Source organism: Schistocerca cancellata, chromosome 3, assembly GCF_023864275.1.
Source record: "Schistocerca cancellata isolate TAMUIC-IGC-003103 chromosome 3, iqSchCanc2.1, whole genome shotgun sequence".
Lineage (NCBI taxonomy): Eukaryota > Metazoa > Arthropoda > Insecta > Orthoptera > Acrididae > Schistocerca > Schistocerca cancellata.
In genome coordinates this window covers 401,293,254-401,311,841 of record NC_064628.1, presented here as the reverse complement: position 1 = coordinate 401,311,841, position 18,588 = coordinate 401,293,254, and the positions used below count along the sequence as shown (strand labels likewise).

General features: G+C 36.6%; 1 protein-coding gene and 1 long non-coding RNA gene across 2 annotated transcripts in view; both read left to right on the top strand.

Moving 5' to 3' along the window:
• The window catches only part of LOC126175145 (forkhead box protein J3-like), a 71,565-nt gene extending 69,288 nt beyond the window's left edge, over positions 1-2,277 (top strand). Inside the window, exon 6 of the mRNA XM_049921705.1 lies at positions 559-2,277. Within this exon, the coding sequence (XP_049777662.1) occupies positions 559-1,076 (518 nt within the window). The 3' untranslated portion in view covers positions 1,077-2,277. The remainder of the gene's footprint in view (positions 1-558) is intronic.
• A 54-nt stretch (positions 2,278-2,331) lies between these two features.
• Positions 2,332-12,459, top strand: LOC126175144 (uncharacterized). Its single transcript, XR_007535531.1, has 2 exons — positions 2,332-8,183; positions 8,216-12,459. It is a non-coding gene; the product is annotated as an uncharacterized LOC126175144 (long non-coding RNA).
• The last annotated feature ends 6,129 nt before the right edge of the window (positions 12,460-18,588 follow it).

Below are 18,588 nucleotides of genomic sequence, written 5' to 3'. Positions count from 1 at the left end.
CTCATCAGAAATCAGACCTGCATTTGGATCAGACTTCCTTAACTTTTGTGCAGAAAGGTGTGCAGTATACTGCTGCATCCATTTTCAATAAGCTACCACTAGAATTAAAAAATCTCAGCAGTAATCCACACACTTTCAAATCAAAACTGAAGAGTTTCCTCATGGAGTTCCTTGGAAAATTAAGCTGATTCTTGTTTCATTGTTGTTTGCGTTTACTTAAACTTATGGCTTCACTTTTTTTGGGTTCATAAACATATTATTTTTATCTGTTATTACTTTTATGTTGTAATTTTATGTATTGACACGTTCCATGACCTTGGAGATATGCTTCCCAATTTGGTCGTACAGAACTTGACATGTAAATAAAAAATTAATTAATTAATTAGCCAAGTGATAGCACCATCTTAGAGTGACTTATCAATTGGTTCCCTGCTCATTACTTCAAGATAATTCTTTCCATGGCTAGTAACTTTAGAAGACTTCATTAGTGAAAGCTGACTTCTCAGAAGTCATCACGAGTAGCAAATGGTTCCTCGATGCTGGACTCTGTGCCCACAGGCAGCAGCAACTCGGCATTTGCAGAGGGTGAGAGTGCCCTGGAGCTGGCAGATGCAGCGGAGTTGTCGGCCGTGCTGACAGGGCTTCTCTCGGAGTACCAGTACCTGGATGAGTCCTGCTCTTATCCTGCAGCACCATCGGCACCACCCTCTGCCTCCAATGACTTGTATGTGCGTTACGGTGCGACTCCCACTACGCTTGAGGCCAGTGGCTGCTATACTGGCACCCAGGTAACTGCAGGCCTCGACTATGATTACGTGCAACAGCAACAACAACAACAGCAACAACAGCAGCAGCAGCAGCAGCAGCAGCAGCACCAGCAACAGGAGCAGCAGCAGCAGCAGCAGCAGCAGGAACACCAACACCATCAACAGCAGCAACAAGAGAATCAGCAACAGCATCTGGATCATCAGCAGGGTGCAGAGGCCGATCAGCTCATGTTCAGGTGCCAGTATTCACAGCAGCAGGACTCGGACTCAGATGTGGGGGACACTTTTGATTGGGACCGTTTGCTGTAGTGGGGGCTAACAGTTATCAGCTCGCAGGGAGGAGGAGACTGGTATCTTTGGTGGGGCTCTGTGGATCCTCTCCGTAACTGTGTAGTCAGTCGAGACTGTGGCCTCAGTGTGCGAGCAAAAATAATTATGTAAAACCCCTCATAATTTGTGCCATTTTTCTCCTCTCTCATATTGTTCTGTGGCACTCTGACCACAGTTCATTTCCTCTTATGTGCCTCTGTGATTGTTAGAACTGTTATGAGAGAAAAATAATTATATGGCTGATTATTATCATCAGTACAATATTTGGTACGTTTCAGCTTTATGCCTTGGTATTTCTTTGTTTTCTGGAACTGGGGAGCATATCTTGTTCTTCCTTTGTCGCAGTACACATTTTTTATAAAAATAAACAAATACAGAATAATAAACTCTAAGAAATTTTATGGTTGCTCAGTATATTACTGCTGTAACAATAACTGCCTAGGCGATCCGCTCCAGTGTTGTGTGCCATTATAGACATTACAGCTGTAGGAGTACTTTGAGAAACAAAGACATGTGTCAAGGAACTGTACAGCTATTTTTAATTTCTTTATTTTTCAATGAAAAGTGCTTATCTAATGCATCAGAAGATTCTGCATAAAGTCAATTTGATGGATTTATTTGCATACATGAATGTAGAGGATATTGTGGTTGTAAAAAACTAGATGAGCTACACAAGTATAGGTTAGACTTCAAAATCTCTCTCTCTCTCTCTCTCTCTCTCTCTCTCTCTCTCTTTCTGTCACTCACTCTCTCTCTCTCTCTTTCTCTTTCTTTCTTCTCTCCCTCTGCCTCCCTCCCTCCATAACCCTACCACCACACAAAGCCCAACACATACACCTACTGTGACTTATCACCTATCTACTCCTTCATCTTCACACACATTTGTTTAAAATGAAAAGTGACCATATGAAGTAATTTAGTATACATTTTGTAACGTATCATTACTTGAATGTGTAACAGATGCACAAGAGATCATTTTGCCCCATATAAGACAGATTAGCAGTTGCATTGATAACTGATAGTAATACATCGCTTCATTAGTTGCAGTAGTAATTTGTGAAATACCAGCTACTATTTAAATTCACATTTTGTGCTGCTGCAAAATTTGCTTTAGTGACAGACTGATCTGCTGTGTACATTGCAGAATGTGGTGGGCATCCACAAAGGACAAAGAAAATTGAAAAAGTGCTAACCTAACAACAGTTTTGATATGCAGTTTATGAAAATCATACTTGTAACTAAATTAGTATGCCTTCTGTTTACTCAGTTTGCTTGCATCAGGCGAGGCGCCCAGGCCAGTGCTAAGAGGCTGGACTCGTATTCGGAAGTGCAGCAGTTTGAATACCTGCCTGGCCATCCAGTTTAGGTTTTCTGTGGTTCCCTAACCTGCTTAAAGTGAATGCTGGTATGGTCGCTTTGATGGGGCACAACCAATTTCCTTCCCTATCTTTTTCTCAATCTGGGCTCTTTTTAATGACCTCGTGACTGATGGGGTGTTAAACCCACACCTTTCTTCTTTCCTTCGTTCTTTCAGTTCGCTTGACCACCCGTGTTCCTTGAAGAATTTTTTTGACTCACAGGTACCAGTCTTGAGGTACTTAAATGTCATCCTCGTACAGCTTTTGGAGGCCACCAATAATATAACTCAAGCCAAGTGTCACCCACAAAAATGTGACAATCGACAACCGACTAACAGAGCGGTGCCCGAGGATGGGGTTTACGTGTACTGAATTGACTGCATGTGAGTCTGAAAATTTTCAAAGAATGCAGCTGTATGGGCAAATTTATTAAATAAACAGAAGTGTAAAAACTGAATTGCTGTATTTTTGTTGTTCTATGAAATCTACAACACTAAATGCATGTATATTTTCATAAGTACATTGTTTATGCATCTGCACTTCATTCCCACACATATAACAATTACCAAATGCCTGCTAGTAAAAAAAAGGAATTTAAATTGAAAACAGAAGTCATTTATGTTTTTCACAGGAATAATTGCTTGTAGCTGCAGTCTAATTTGTTTATAGTTAGATCTGTGCTTGTAATTACTGTGTAGAGTCATTTTTCATACATTAAATCACATGTGGGAGGAGATGGAAGGAGTACTTCCCTTTCAGTATTTTAAGTCTGCTGTATGCATACATTGGTGGACAGAAAATAGAGAGGAAGAATCTCACAATTCATGTATGTCTCATCAAACCAATAATTTAATAGTCACTCATATTATGTGAGAACACAATGATCTCTTTCCTTTTTTTAACCTTTAAGAATGTTTCAGTAAACCAGTGAAAGGGTACTACAATAGATTACCAACAATAGCCAATAATATTTATAATTAAGATTGATACCAGATAATATGCATAAGATTAATATTTTATTCATGTTTTATTACCGTCTTGTGCGTAACTGTATTTTATGTTGATAAGATAATGAACAATGTGGATGACAGGGAAAAAATGGTATGAGGACAACCACTATTGTACGTTCAAAAGATGTGTCGGGTGGATGACAAGCTCATAAATAGACACAAAAATTGTTATTCAGCTTTCAAATTTCAGTTTCCGTCGCAGAAAGTGTAACTAATGTGCTTATAACAATGTGTACCACCTCTCCCGTACTCCTCTCTTTTTCACATGTGCACTCGCACAAAAATATACAAACATCTCTGTATGCATACATTGGTGGACAGAAAATAGAGAGGAAGAATCTCACAATTCATGTATGTCTCATCAAACCAATAATTTAATAGTCACTCATATTATGTGAGAACACAATGATCTCTTTCCTTTTTTAACCTTTAAGAATGTTTCAGTAAACCAGTGAAAGGGTACTACAATAGATTACCAACAATAGCCAATAATATTTATAATTAAGATTGATACCAGATAATATGCATAAGATTAATATTTTATTCATGTTTTATTACCGTCTTGTGCGTAACTGTATTTTATGTTGATAAGATAATGAACAATGTGGATGACAGGGAAAAAATGGTATGAGGACAACCACTATTGTACGTTCAAAAGATGTGTCGGGTGGATGACAAGCTCATAAATAGACACAAAAATTGTTATTCAGCTTTCAAATTTCAGTTTCCGTCGCAGAAAGTGTAACTAATGTGCTTATAACAATGTGTACCACCTCTCCCGTACTCCTCTCTTTTTCACATGTGCACTCGCACAAAAATATACAAACATCTCTGTATGCATACATTGGTGGACAGAAAATAGAGAGGAAGAATCTCACAATTCATGTATGTCTCATCAAACCAATAATTTAATAGTCACTCATATTATGTGAGAACACAATGATCTCTTTCCTTTTTTAACCTTTAAGAATGTTTCAGTAAACCAGTGAAAGGGTACTACAATAGATTACCAACAATAGCCAATAATATTTATAATTAAGATTGATACCAGATAATATGCATAAGATTAATATTTTATTCATGTTTTATTACCGTCTTGTGCGTAACTGTATTTTATGTTGATAAGATAATGAACAATGTGGATGACAGGGAAAAAATGGTATGAGGACAACCACTATTGTACGTTCAAAAGATGTGTCGGGTGGATGACAAGCTCATAAATAGACACAAAAATTGTTATTCAGCTTTCAAATTTCAGTTTCCGTCGCAGAAAGTGTAACTAATGTGCTTATAACAATGTGTACCACCTCTCCCGTACTCCTCTCTTTTTCACATGTGCACTCGCACAAAAATATACAAACATCTCTGCTACTTATGTGCCTGTCCTCATACAATTTTTTATGTTTTGTATATAATTCTTGTACTTGTTAAAATTTGCCTGTGTTCTTACTGTTTAGTTATTAGTGACACACAGATTTTTGATTGCATTATGAAGCAAGATCTGTGCTTTTATATATTTGTGTGCAAAGTTTGCAGTTGAATTTGGAATATGTATTAGATGTTGATATTGAAGACATTTAAATCTCCCCTCTAGTATTTTGGATATTTTGAGGATTTTTGAAGTACTTACATCATCTGGTCTCCACCCTGCTAACTTTAAACAACAGAAAATCTGCCCTTGCCGCTTAGTGGTTCATTTCAGTATGGCGGAACCAATCACTAAGTCCATAAGGAGGGAATAACTGAATAGCTAACTTCCAGATGAGGGAATAGTGCTAAATAGATTATTACACATTTAAGATTCACTATTAATGCAACTGAATGTCATGAACATTTACAAACCATAACTGTGATATTAATTTGTGACTTTGCTTGTATCTTGCCACCCATTACAATAAGTGAAATGTAGTTTTTAATTGAAATGTACTGAAGACTGCCTAGAATGTTATTGTATGTTCTTTTTTTGCTGCTTGTGTAATGAGCACTAGTGATGGCGGGTATACTGTTACAAAAACTTCAATATTTGCAACAGCTAAAACTTCTAATTTCAGCTCTTTGTGCGGTTTACAACCAGTGAAATGTGTTAAGTATTTTATATGTTTGTACCAAGTATCATTCAAGTTGAGGTTGATTGTTCACAAAATGTAAATGTATTGTTTTAAGCGTTTACTGCTGCTTCAGAATTTCTGTTTTCCTGGAAGATTGCCCTATCAAACTTCAGGAGGTGTTAAATCTGGTTTTTGCTTACTAGTTTCTACTTTCTAACAGCAACATCATAGTTAGGTGGATCTGTATGGTGACTTTTTGGTTTTGCCTCTCTTCAGCCTCTTGTAGATGTGATATGGGAAGTAACTTGTCTCTTTCGTGCAGTTTGCAAGTATCATCTTGTTGTACAAGTAAACAGACAGTTTACTTCTCTACCTGAAATTTTAAATTCAACTCTGGTGAGAGGGAGTTTACCCCTTATTAGTGATATTGGTATATTTTGAAACTGATGTGCTCTTGTTTTATGTTCTGACTTCATTTTATTGCTGGTGACAAGCACTGTATGCAGCAGTTGGTGCCATTTAACCCCAGTCCTCTTATGTCACTTGTCAGTTGTGGTAACATCTGACAGCTGTGCCAAATTATGCATGGGATTATGAGGTTGGCATTTGGCTAGTAGTTCTTGATGTGAATTTGAGAGAGAACTTTTCTCTTTAATTGTTTTTTTTTTATGAAACTGGTGAGGGTACTGTCATTTGAACTCCACTTTAAATTTAACTCCCTTATAAATGGCAAGATGGATTGTTTTTCCAATAGGAAGATGGCAAGGACATACCACCTCCAATAGGACCTTGTCCAGGAAGGCACTGCAGTACTGAAACTAACTCCCAGGTGATGACTGCTTTAATTTTTTCTAGCATGCACAGTACTCATTCCTATATTTTGGTATGAAGCAAAATAAATTCTACTTCTGCTGCCCCATCCTGGTCTACTTAAACCAAGTAAACACATGAGTTTTTGTCATTGTAGAGTTATGACTTTTTAGGCCAGTACAGTAAGCTGTAGTGCAAACGTTTAACATGGTAAACTAAATTACCATTCAACTAACTACCCTCGCAGACACCATCCCCATACTCAGGGAAAACCGCATGCAGTACTAGGCACCGAATCAGTGCGTACTTCCGGCTTGTAGTGTTGACGATGGCTATATGGTGTAGTAGTTAATCCCTTTCTTCAGTTTATAACTTTTGACCTTAATAATATGAAGTGTATTAATTAATATCATTATTTCCTTCTGTGGTGCAGGTGGATAAAATTTATAAATTGGAGAAAATATTTTAATTTTAAGTGAGAGGCATAGTTGATATGTCACTCTTATTTTACCTGCCCCTCCCCCTCCCTCTCTATTAATTAATAGTAATGATGATGTGTAAGTAATTGAGTTTGATTATCTGTTTTAAAATCCTAACATTTTTTTTTTTTATTACAGTCTATTGTTGCAATAGTCTTTGCAATGACAACCTGTTTGAATTTCTTCAGATCTGTTAAATCAAATAAAAGGCATGCTAAGTTTGGTCTTTCCTAACTAATTTGAAACACACAATTGTGATTTTAATAGTGTGTTCAGTACACATATGTAAAGTTTTTTAATATTGTTTCACAGTTTTGTGAGACATAACTTGTTATCTTGTAGTTACAACACAAATATTTAAGGTTCCTGTTACATTTTATATTGAAATTCTTCTTTTGCAATAATTGAGGATGAAAACCCTACTTGTATATTGACAGTTTATGTAGAATAAGGTATCAGTTATTGGTAAACAAACGTAGTCAGTGGCATTCGTTGTTTTGAAATTTTTTCCTTGAGAGATGGAATGGTAAGAGACTTAGGTAGGCAAATACGTATGAACATTTGCACAGTTTTATGGAGTTTTGTGACACTATAATATGAATGTTTTCGCTTTGGAAGGGGGATGTGTCCATAATAGGAATGCTAAATTTCAAGAAAAGGTGCAAGAATGCTCTTAAGGATGGTCAACTGTTGTAGCTCCTTGACAAACATAAAAAATGACAATGTTTGATTTGTAAGAAAAGAGGTTCCGATACTGTGAGATTCTGGGGAGGGGGGGGGGGTCTTTTTTATTTTTATTTAAATGCCTTAAAACCTTATTTTAATGACTTCTTCCATCAGAGATACTTGTATAGTGTACCGGCACATACCGTCACAAATCAAGCACTGGAAAGTGACATTCATAATATCCCGTCCAACAGGAATCTCATGTATTGTCCAGTGAAATGTGCATGGAGATAATTGATACTTTTCTTGCTTGTGTGTCAAGGAATACTCTGACACAGAATTTAACTTTTAATAAACTGTATGGTTCCACCATGATTTTGTCATGCAGTTGATAATAGAGGTGTACTACTTAAGATAATTGTGGCAAATGCCAGTACATTGATCACATCATAAAGTTGCCATTTTGTCACTGCAAAGATAACAAATTAAATTAACTCTTAACATATTTAAGTGTTCCCAAATTACAGTATTGTAGTAAAAATAATTTTCTTTTTTTAATTATAAATAGTTTCTATTTTGAAAGCACATATATGTAAATTTATAGTAACAATGCAACACTGTGGAACTGTTACAATATAACATTACTATAAAGGTGAATGGGAAAACTCATGAAAGAGGGAATGATAAGACTCACAGAAAAATTGCAGTAAATATAGTTTTGGACTGTCTTCACATTTTCAGGGAAAGATCAGTGTAAATGGGGGAGAGATAGAGAGTGGCCTGTTTGCTAAAGGATTCGGGATGGAACTGGAATGACAAATGTGATGCTGTTTCATACCAGGATGGTCAAAATCTGAATGTAGGCCATATAAAATTGGGACGGAGGAGGGTCGTTAGAAGTCAGCAGATCTTGTAGCTTATATGAGAATATATTAATAATTTTTCTATGTGAAATTGAATAAATGCAGTGTTCATTTTGCCGGATGAGTTTCACACTAATTTAGTGATGCATCTTCAATGGCAGTATGTGTTATGTAGTGTTGTTCTGCAAGCGTCCTTGCTGTTCTGCTGGTAAGCTGCTTTACAGCTTGCAACACTATGAATGAACTCTTGTCAGTTCGCCACACAACTTTGCCCATACACATTTCCACCTTGTTTAGGGAATCATTGTATAAGGAAGGCAAGTGGGATCTGTAGAAAAAAAGAACATTAGAGAGAGAGAGAGAGAGAGAGAGAGAGAGAGAGAGAGAGAGAGAGAAGGAAGGAGGGGGGGGGGGGAGATTGTGTACACACATGTGCATGCATGTGCACGTGTATGCACATAAGCAGATGAACAACTTCATTTACAAAACAGTGAAGACACATGTAAAGCTCCAACAACATATACTGTTACAGAAGACGTTGCAATAAATTAGGGTGAAACTCATCTGGAAATATATAGCTGCATTTATTCTGTTACACACAGACATAAAACCTAAAAATCATTAATATATTATTAGTAGCAACTGAGGACTGATAGACTAACAACAATGTTTAAATGTAATTAAAAATTTTTAAATGTAATTGTAATGGGCAATTTTGGTAAAAAGTGAGGCAGCATATTCACTCGCTCCTACAGACATTGGCACAGCTTAGAATGACTGTCCACTTGAGGAGATGTAATAATCCACAAAGCAACTTCCAGTGAGCCTCTCGATGTAATAATATTCTTGCCATACTGTTTCAGTAGACCTTCAGTATTGTTATTTGCTACGCCTCCTTTCTCGGTAAATGCTGTGTGTGCAAATCATATCCTGCAAGTTCAGTGATTGTCCTTGGCTACAACCTCAAAACCAAATGTGTGTGAGGCATCGAATATGCAATCTACAGTATAACTACAGTGTTGGATATGCCCATTCTTTGACAGGGTTATAAACACAACTGGTCTATCAGAATATGTAGCGACAAGCAGAATTCATATTAGGCAAGAGTAATTTTTGGTTTGCAAACACACACTGTACCTTACTGGCACAAACTGCTATTCATATTTTCCTTTTGCCGCAATTTGACTATGTTCTCAGCACATAATCTTCAGAACTGTTATCCTGACATCAACCATTTGCTTTAGTCTCCATCTGTCAACTGTCAGTCCTTTTTACATATTTCTTCCCCTTTTTTTTCCCTGCCTTTGAAATAACTTGGTGTGACCTAGATAGCCTCTTGGCTATGAATTTCCTCCTGTCAGTTAAGGGCATTATTTTCTTTATTATAAATGTTGTTTTTTTTTTTAAAAAAAGGAAAAGGATTTAGTCTTACTAACCAATTTTGCAGTGATTATGATTTCTTAGAATTCCTGCTTTTCAGTTTTTCTAGTGTTGTAATTACTGATGACTGATTCAGCTGCCAGCATGATGCAGCAGGTTTAATGTAAATCCATATCACATTACCAAATATCAATGCAAAGAGAACTTATGTTTCCTCCGATAGTATTTAAACATAATCTCCTGCTTGGAAAGATCATACATTTTTGTTTTTGTTGTCATTATTATTATTATTATTATTATTATTATTATTATTATTATTATTATTACGTAATAGCTGGTATTTGTTTGAAGGAAAAGAGCTGGTTTGGATTTTAATGGTTCATATTGGACCATATTTTTATTAAAAATATTCATACCAATTCTTGGCATGCAGTAGCAAAATTCAGATGAAAAGCATCTCTCCAAAGCTTTCTTTTTTATGTTTTGTGAGGTCAGTACAGAACTTTGCCACATGCATTATTTCCATGTACATTACATATAAGAGAACATTAGGATTTGTGGCTATTCTTTGAATCTAACAGCTCTGTTGCTGAGAATAGTTTGTATAATTAAAAACAGAAAGTCATATGTACCTCCAGGAAACACTGTTATGCAGCTATTTTATCTTTGAAACAGATTGCAATATTGTGTTTCATTCAGTGTTCTGCTGTCCGTACAAAATCACAACTGAGGGATGTGGCATGTCTTCATGTTGTGATATATTTGACAGGAGAGGTTCTTCAGCCTCCTGGTGAAACAAAATTTTGGAAGTAAACTTTATAATACCCTGTTTATTGTAGTTGAATAATGTACATAGCCTGTTTTATTACTCAGAGTGGTATGAATGTGTATACCTGTAAACTTCTCTGAGTTTGAATAGCAAATCAGAGACATCTTTTGATTAACACCTTGCATTGTAATGTGTGTGTGTGTGTGTGTGTGTGTGTGTGTGTGTGTGTCAGAGAGAAAATGATGAGCAGCATTTTACACACTAAGTGACCTTGAAATGCATTGCCACAATAGATGTTACTAACAGTTGCAAATGACGTGAGTGTGAGTGCTTTATAAAAATACATTCACTTGAGAAGGGCTCCTGAAAGTTTGTCTTTGTTACCATATGAATAATTGCAGATAAACACTTGTCAAATATCAGGAAGACATTTTACATGATACAAGAATGAATGAAGAGTACATGGATAGGAAAAATTCTAACTGTCTCATTATTTATGAAAATGTTACATTTTAGTCAACTGCTGCTTGCCCATTAATCTCAAAATGAACTTCAACAGTTGTGGACAATAGTTACAGAGGCCTTCCTGTAAAAAAATATTCCTTACTGTTAAATGTATTAAATTACCTTCATAGCAAAAGGGAAAAAATGTTGTTTGCACGAGTCCAAAACTGTGGCACTATTACATGAAAATTGTTGTTTTCATTTGTCCCTTGAAATTTATTAACATTTTTAACTGTGAAAGTTGTAACAGTGTCTGTGTGGAAGGGATAAATAAATATTTTTTGTGCACGTCTGTTGTAAACAAAAAAAGGATGGGATAAAACATTATTGTCTGAGTTTTGGTGTTAATAGTCACAAACCATTCTGTCTGCAGAATGAACCCAGGATTAATGGAAGCATTGAAACGTGTAAAATTTCCATAGGTAAATGAAAGTACTGCATGTGTTTATTGTTTTTTATTTTTTATTAGTTTATTTATTTATTTGTGTTTACAGGTGCCATATAAGTACTCAAGTTCCAAATATTGTGCAAAAACATTGTATTTTACAAGAATTAAGGCATTAGTACTGTTTGCTTAAATGCTTAACTTGCCAGCTGTTAGCTGAATTGTGAACTACCTCATGTAAGAGATATTGGTACCAAAAGTACAGATTTTCACTTCACATGTGAGATGGTTTCAGTAGTTGTAATATGGGACTGCTTTGTTTGAGTGTTAAAAATTGTGGACTAATCTCCTGCAATATTCTAATCATAGCTGTAAATGAAAATTAATGGCAGCTTTCTGAGTTAATTTTTTGTGGTGTTCGATATCACAAGATTTTTAGATTTTATTATCACAAGATTTTTAGATTTTATTTTGTTTGCTATGTTCACGTATCGATACTCACAGACATGCATAATATGCAGTAACTTCTGAATCTGAGCTTTAATAGCATAATGTGCTAATTGTACAGCACTACTGAATAGCACTGTGTACGCTTTCAGAGGATGACTGATTGTTTTGTTGTTGTTGGGAAATGCCTGGCAGATGACTGCGTAATCCTCCTCCTACCACGAGGCAGTTGTTTTCTGTTAGATGCTGTCAGTTGAGATATGTTTCTGCACTAATTATTGCAAAGTGTTTCCCACCTGTAAACAATGACAATAACTTGCTGTTTGCGTAACAAGTTTTTATTCATATCCATACATTTCTATTGTTGTTGTTTTTCTTATTATCATTATTACTGAATTGTGCATCATGTTGGCATTGTAGCTGCTGGTTGTGACATGGTTGTGTATATTAAGTGCCTATAATGTGATTGTCAGTAGTGCAATTTCTCTTTTTTTACAGTCATTGTTTATTTAGTTTGAGCATTAATATGTTACGGACCACTATTACTCGAAAACCAGCCGAGAAAAAGAATTTGTGTTAATATGTGTTCAGTTCATTCAAAGGCCAGTTAATAAATTGTGCAATTTTTAAGTTTTATACCCAATTACAATGTTGGTTTACTAAAATTGGAGTTTGTTGTTTTATTTTTATATCTTTTCCTTTTCATTAATAGCAATGTTTGACACCATGAAGTGAAATAAATTTGAGATAATGAGTGGAATGAAGTGTCTTTGTAAGCAGAATGTCAGTAGAACATACTGTTTGCAGCATGCTAGTGGATTTGGAAAATTTTAATTTAATTGATTAAAATTCATGTGTACCTTTCCTGTTTGCAAGTATCGATATCAGGAATAACAATTACTTTGCTATGCAGGAATGGAGCTCTGTTGATTTGGTAGTTTGAGTGAACTGGCAGACTTTGAAATACTTACAGGTGAACTAACCACAATACAAAACTGAATAATAGCTTAATCATGTAGCTGGAATTTGTTTCCTGAAATTAGTTACCTTTGGTAAAAAATTATTCCTATATACATAAAGCAATGGAAAGCTCAGTACGGAATAACAACAGTGTGTAAAGGATAGGGTGCTGCTTTCCACATAGAGAAGGTGTTGTGTTGCAGATAGACACAGTGAAAAAGACTGCTAAAGATTCAAGCTTTTGGGCAAAAAAAATCCATCATCTGAAACAGAAAACATGCAGACATTAACACAAGCATGCGCGCGCGCTCACGCACACACGCACGCACACACACACACACACACACACACACACACACACACACACAGCCACTGTCTGCAGTTGCTGGGGCCTGATGGTAAATGCATGTGACATGAGAAGCTGTATGCTGGTATGGGTGGTGGGAGTAAAATCAGTGGGAGGGATACCAGGATAGGGGTGGGGGAGGAAGCTGTGGTGTCTATGAGAATATGCAAGGACGTGATGGGGACAGAATGGGCAGCTGGGTGTGGGATCTGGAGGCTGTTCTGGGGAAGGGGGGGGGGAGGGGAGGGGGGGTAGGGGATAGAAGGAGGAGGAGAGGAGTAGAGAAGGGGAAAAGACTAGTAGGTGAATTCGTGGGGGTAGGTAGGTGCAGCATGGGGACTAGTGGAGGCTGACGCCAGGGGTTACAGGAATGGAGGAAATGTTGTAGGGAGAGCTCCCACCTGATGCAATTCAGAAAAGCTGGTGTTGGTTGAAAGAATCAAGATGGTGCAGTATTTGAAGTAGTAATTGAAGTGAAGTACATCACGCTCAGCAGCATGTTCAGCAGCTGGGTGGTCCAGCTGTCACTTGACCATAGTATGGCAGGGGTCATACATGTGAACAGACAACTTGTCATTGCCATGCCCGTGTAAAGAGGTAAAAGATAGAAGCTTAGTCTGTAGACCATGTGGCTGCTTTCACAAGTTGCCCTGCCTTTGATGGGGTAGGAGGTGCCTGTGACAGGGCTGGAGTAGGTGGTAGTGGGGGCTGTATGGATCACATAACCTACACTTCTGTTGATGAAAAGCCACTAGCTGAATCTTGGAGCCAGGTAGGTATAGTGCAGTGGCCATACGCTAAGTACGTCCATTAGTTATAAAATAATAGTTTTTTCAACTGACCAATCATTTTGTTTTTCTGCATAGTCTCCTTTTAGGGATAAAGCTTTTAATTTTTGAGCCTTCTTAATATACCTGTATCTCAAAGATGACCACATCATGCGAGTAAAACTTTTTACCTTCAAGCCATTTCTTTATTTTTGGACCCAGGAAGCAAGTACAGGAAGCGAGGTTGGGAAAATAAAGGTATGCTGCAGCAATCTGTAAAGCAGTTTCTTTTTATGCAAGTTGGACTGATTTTTCTTCAGTTCCTTCATCTAAAGAGTCCAAAATCTGGGTGTAGTATTGCCCAGTAATCATATTTTCTTTCTCTAAGAAGTTTACAACTATGAAGACGAATGTGGAAATCTGTGAAAGTAAGTGTAAACGTATTGCAAGAGCATGCACTTTCCTGCTCCCAGCCCCCCCCCCCCCCCCCCAAAAAGAACACACACACACACAGAGAGAGAGAGAGAGAGAGAGTCTTTCTTTTACATAAAGTAAAATAATGTAAACCACAACATAACACAGGTACTCATTCCCAAATGTAATTTTTTATGTAAATAATTTTTTTGTATTAAATACCCAAATGTAATTTTCAGTGTAAATAAGTTTTCTATCTTAAATTCTCTGTGGTTGCCGATAACAAACTCCAAAAGAAAACCAGCTACAGAAACCATAGTAGGCATTAACGACATATAAAAAAATTCTGCTTTCAAGTTTGTGAATACTTTACTTAAAAACTAAAATCTGTATCTACGGGTATTAAAAAAAGCAATGTTCCCTGTTGTTTAATAGAAAGTAAATAAAAGCTCATTGATGATGCTGTAACTTCAGTGAAACATGTCGGGGTAAAAGGGATAAAAAAAGAAAATTGTGTTTGCTCAAGGTGGAACCTATCAAAAAATTAATTTTTTAGGATGATGCTATTTGCATTCGAAAAATTCTACACTACAACAGTACGGGCTGATGGAATTATCTTTGCCTTCTTTGGAACAGAAGCTCTCCATTGTTTTGATGTTGCTCCGTTTCTGGGGTGTAATTGTGAACCTAGATGTCATCAACATAGCCAACATGATTCAAAAAGTCCTTCAGAGCTCACATAAGTTACTGTAAAAACAGATTCAAAGTTACAAACCTCATGCATTTGTTGTTTGCCATCAGAATTCATGGCTCCCATCGGACTGACAATTTTTGTATTGTCAACTTATGTGAAATATTGATTATCGTTCCATCAACTCACGTATGGCATCTGCTGCTTTGCCCACTGTTGTTTGATGCTCAGAGTGGGTCATGTCATGGATTATTACCTCGACTTCTCTGGTTCCCACATATGCTGAGCAGTTTTAGGTGACCCTCATCTAAGTTGGATTTTTGACTGTTTTTAAATTTGTTGAACCAGTATCTAACTGCTGTCATTGATGGTGAAGGGTCACCATAAATAGGATCTAGTTTAGCTTTTATCTCATCATACATTTTCGCATCCCAAAATGAAGAGCAAATCATTAAACAATACTACGCTGTTTCCATTTCAGAGAAAACAATGAAACACAATTGGAAGTAACCTATGAGTCAGTGTCATTTTTCTTTTAGTGTCATCTAACACATGGTTGCACACATTGGTGACATCAACTTCCATTTGTTACAAAATCTGCTTCTAACACAGAAACTTATTGAATCATCCTTGTATCCTAATGTCACAGTGTTTGTTTCTGCACATACATATCACGGCAATATTATCTCTCATCTACACATAGCAGCTCCAATTGCATGATCATTTGTTGCCACTGATGTTTTGGACTGGTAATTCCATGAAATATTGTGTCCTTAATGAGTGTCTTCAGAATTAATGTGCTTCAGGGATAGTTGTTTCTAAGGTACATAATGACACTATGTAACAATGACATATAGGCCTGTGAGTACCCTTTGTTTAACCATCAAGCTGGCGTGCCCATGTATGAAGTGCGCCAACCACAAATAACATTGTCTTGTACTGTCCTATTTATCGGTTACAGTTGTGATCACTTACCTATTCCTTCATTATTGCTTCAGCAATTGTATTGTCATACATCCAAGAAAACAGCAGTAATATAAAATAAACAGCAAGCAACGTGAGAAAAAATTTATTTTCCATGCAAGAAATGATCCAGATCCCGAGCTAGTGGCACAATTCCACAATGAGGCAGGTGTCTACAAGATAATCAGTAAACAAGTAAGCATTTGACTGGGATCTGATGCAACTATACTGTTTAATGCTTTGAGCAGTTCATTATTGGGGGTAACACTTGTACGCAGTAGCAGAGTGAAGTAATGAAAGTTTGTTTTATTAGTGTTATTAAACGGTGCTGTAACTCATATGAAGTAAGTTTATTTCATTGTTATTGAATTAAATTAAGATTAAACTGTGATTTTGCTCATACATGTTTACCTTTGTAACATAAAGACAACTTAACATGTGCACAAAGTCCATCACGCTCCCACTCATGTTGTAGAAAACAGTGCACCTGATCAAGCTTTAATGTATAACAGACAATGCAACTCTGTGCAATACAGTAGCAATGTTGTTCTGCCAATATTCACAGCCCCTTTATTTCTCATATACTGTTTTATTTCTCAGTAGGTATCTCCTTGTTGTGTTATGTCTTCCCTGTTGGCACATTCTTAAACAATGTGATTTGGGGGTACCAAGTACACTGAAACTGCAAATATTTGTGTCCTATTGATGCAGCCTTCCTCGATATTTGGCCCTGGTAGGTTGTAGATTATTACACTAAATTGACTAATTTTCAAGCTTTCTTTATTCTGACTGATAGGTTTTCTTCCTGGCTTCTGCCCTGGCCTGTCCCAAATTTCCTGCCTTTTCCTGATTAGTACCGCCCTCTATTTCGTGCTTAGATTTAGCTCTGGAATTCAGTATTTCTTTTCCTGCCACACTGTCATCCTTTTAATGTGAATACTGATCCATTTTCCCAAGACTGTAAAGTATATCTAGAAGCACAGCTAGTACATACACCTCTACTTGAGTAACTTTATTGGTGGAATAAGATTGCTCTTTGTGCTTGTTGGAGAGCTTGTGTGGTCTTCACAGTTCTCTCTCTGTACTCTGTCCATAGTTCATGGTAACATTTCAGATGGTGTATGATATGTTTACATGACATAAAAAGTCAGTTGAAAGTTTCAGTGTGTAATTGTCACTTCTGGATTATGTGTATATGTTCCCTTTTAGAGACAACTTCTGTTTGTACTTGAAAGTTCAGAATATTGTCAGTGTGTAAGCCCAGGTATCTATTTAGTTGTCTTCTTGTCATTGGCAAGTGGCTAATCTGACAGCATGATACTTAGATCTACATCTGAATGTATATCTCCACCCCCACCCCCAACCTCTTCTCCCTACCAAAAGTTACATTATGGTGTGTCGTGCAGGGTACGTCATGTGTCACTATCATTTTCCCCCTTTTTCTGTTATATTTTCCAAAAGAGTTTAGAAAGAATGACATGGTAACTGTCCATATGAGGCCTCATTTCTGTGACTGGTCATTTCAGGAGATGTATGTGGGAGGTGGTAGTATGTTGCTTCATGTTTTTCGAAACGCTCCTTGTAGTTTTAGCAGTAAATCTCTCCATGATGCACAATGTCTCTCTTGTAGTGTCTGCCATTAGACTTTGATGAATATCTATGTGAAACTACCACTTATTAAATGAAGTTGTGAGAAAATTTGCTGCTCTTCTTTGGCTCTTCTGAATTGATTTTACATGGCAATGTTTCCAGAACTGTGAAGAGTACTCAAGTACTGATATAATAGGTTTTTTGTAATCTACTGCCTTTGTAGCTGAAATAAATTTTGTTTGAATTCGTCCAATGAATCACATTTTGGCATCTGGCTGTCTTACATCTACTTTTGTGTGATATCCCACTGTAAATCACTCCATGCTTGTACCTCTAGATATTTTATGATTCTGTCTGTCTCCAGTAACTGATCACTGATTTTATTATCGAACAGTAATAGGTATTTCTGCATACTTATGTGCAGTACATTAAAATTTTGTATGTTGAGGGTCAACTGGCAGACACCTGCAGTGTATATCAATTCTCTGCAAGTCTTAGCGTATTTCATTACAATTTTCTGGTGTTGAAACTTCTCTGTGTGCCACAATGCCAACCAGGAACAGCCTAACAGAGTTTGTGAGATATGCACCTGGCCACTTATGTAATGTATATCATGAACAGTAACTGCCGTATAATACTCCCTCAAGGTACACCAAAAGTTTCTTTGGCATTGTAACAAAGCAAGCTGGGATATTTTTTCTTCCCCTCTTGTTTTTCCATCTACCTACTTAAGTTCGTTGTTTCACTTTTAACTAATTGCATTTAGCATATGCAAGTATAATCTGCATTTTCATATAAGAGAAAGGGTGGCCCTCAGTTTTAAACAATATAATACCAGATCTACTTTTGTGCTTAGTTTTATGTATGTAATTGATGTTCTAATTTATTTTGACTAATACTAGTTAGTATCTTTTGTTATAGGGTGAAATCAGTAATTGTTTCTTAATTTAAATTCTGTTGTTGAAATATAAACAAATATAAATTCTGTACTAATTATAAACATTTGGAGGAACATCTAGTTGTATTCTTAAAGCATCTATT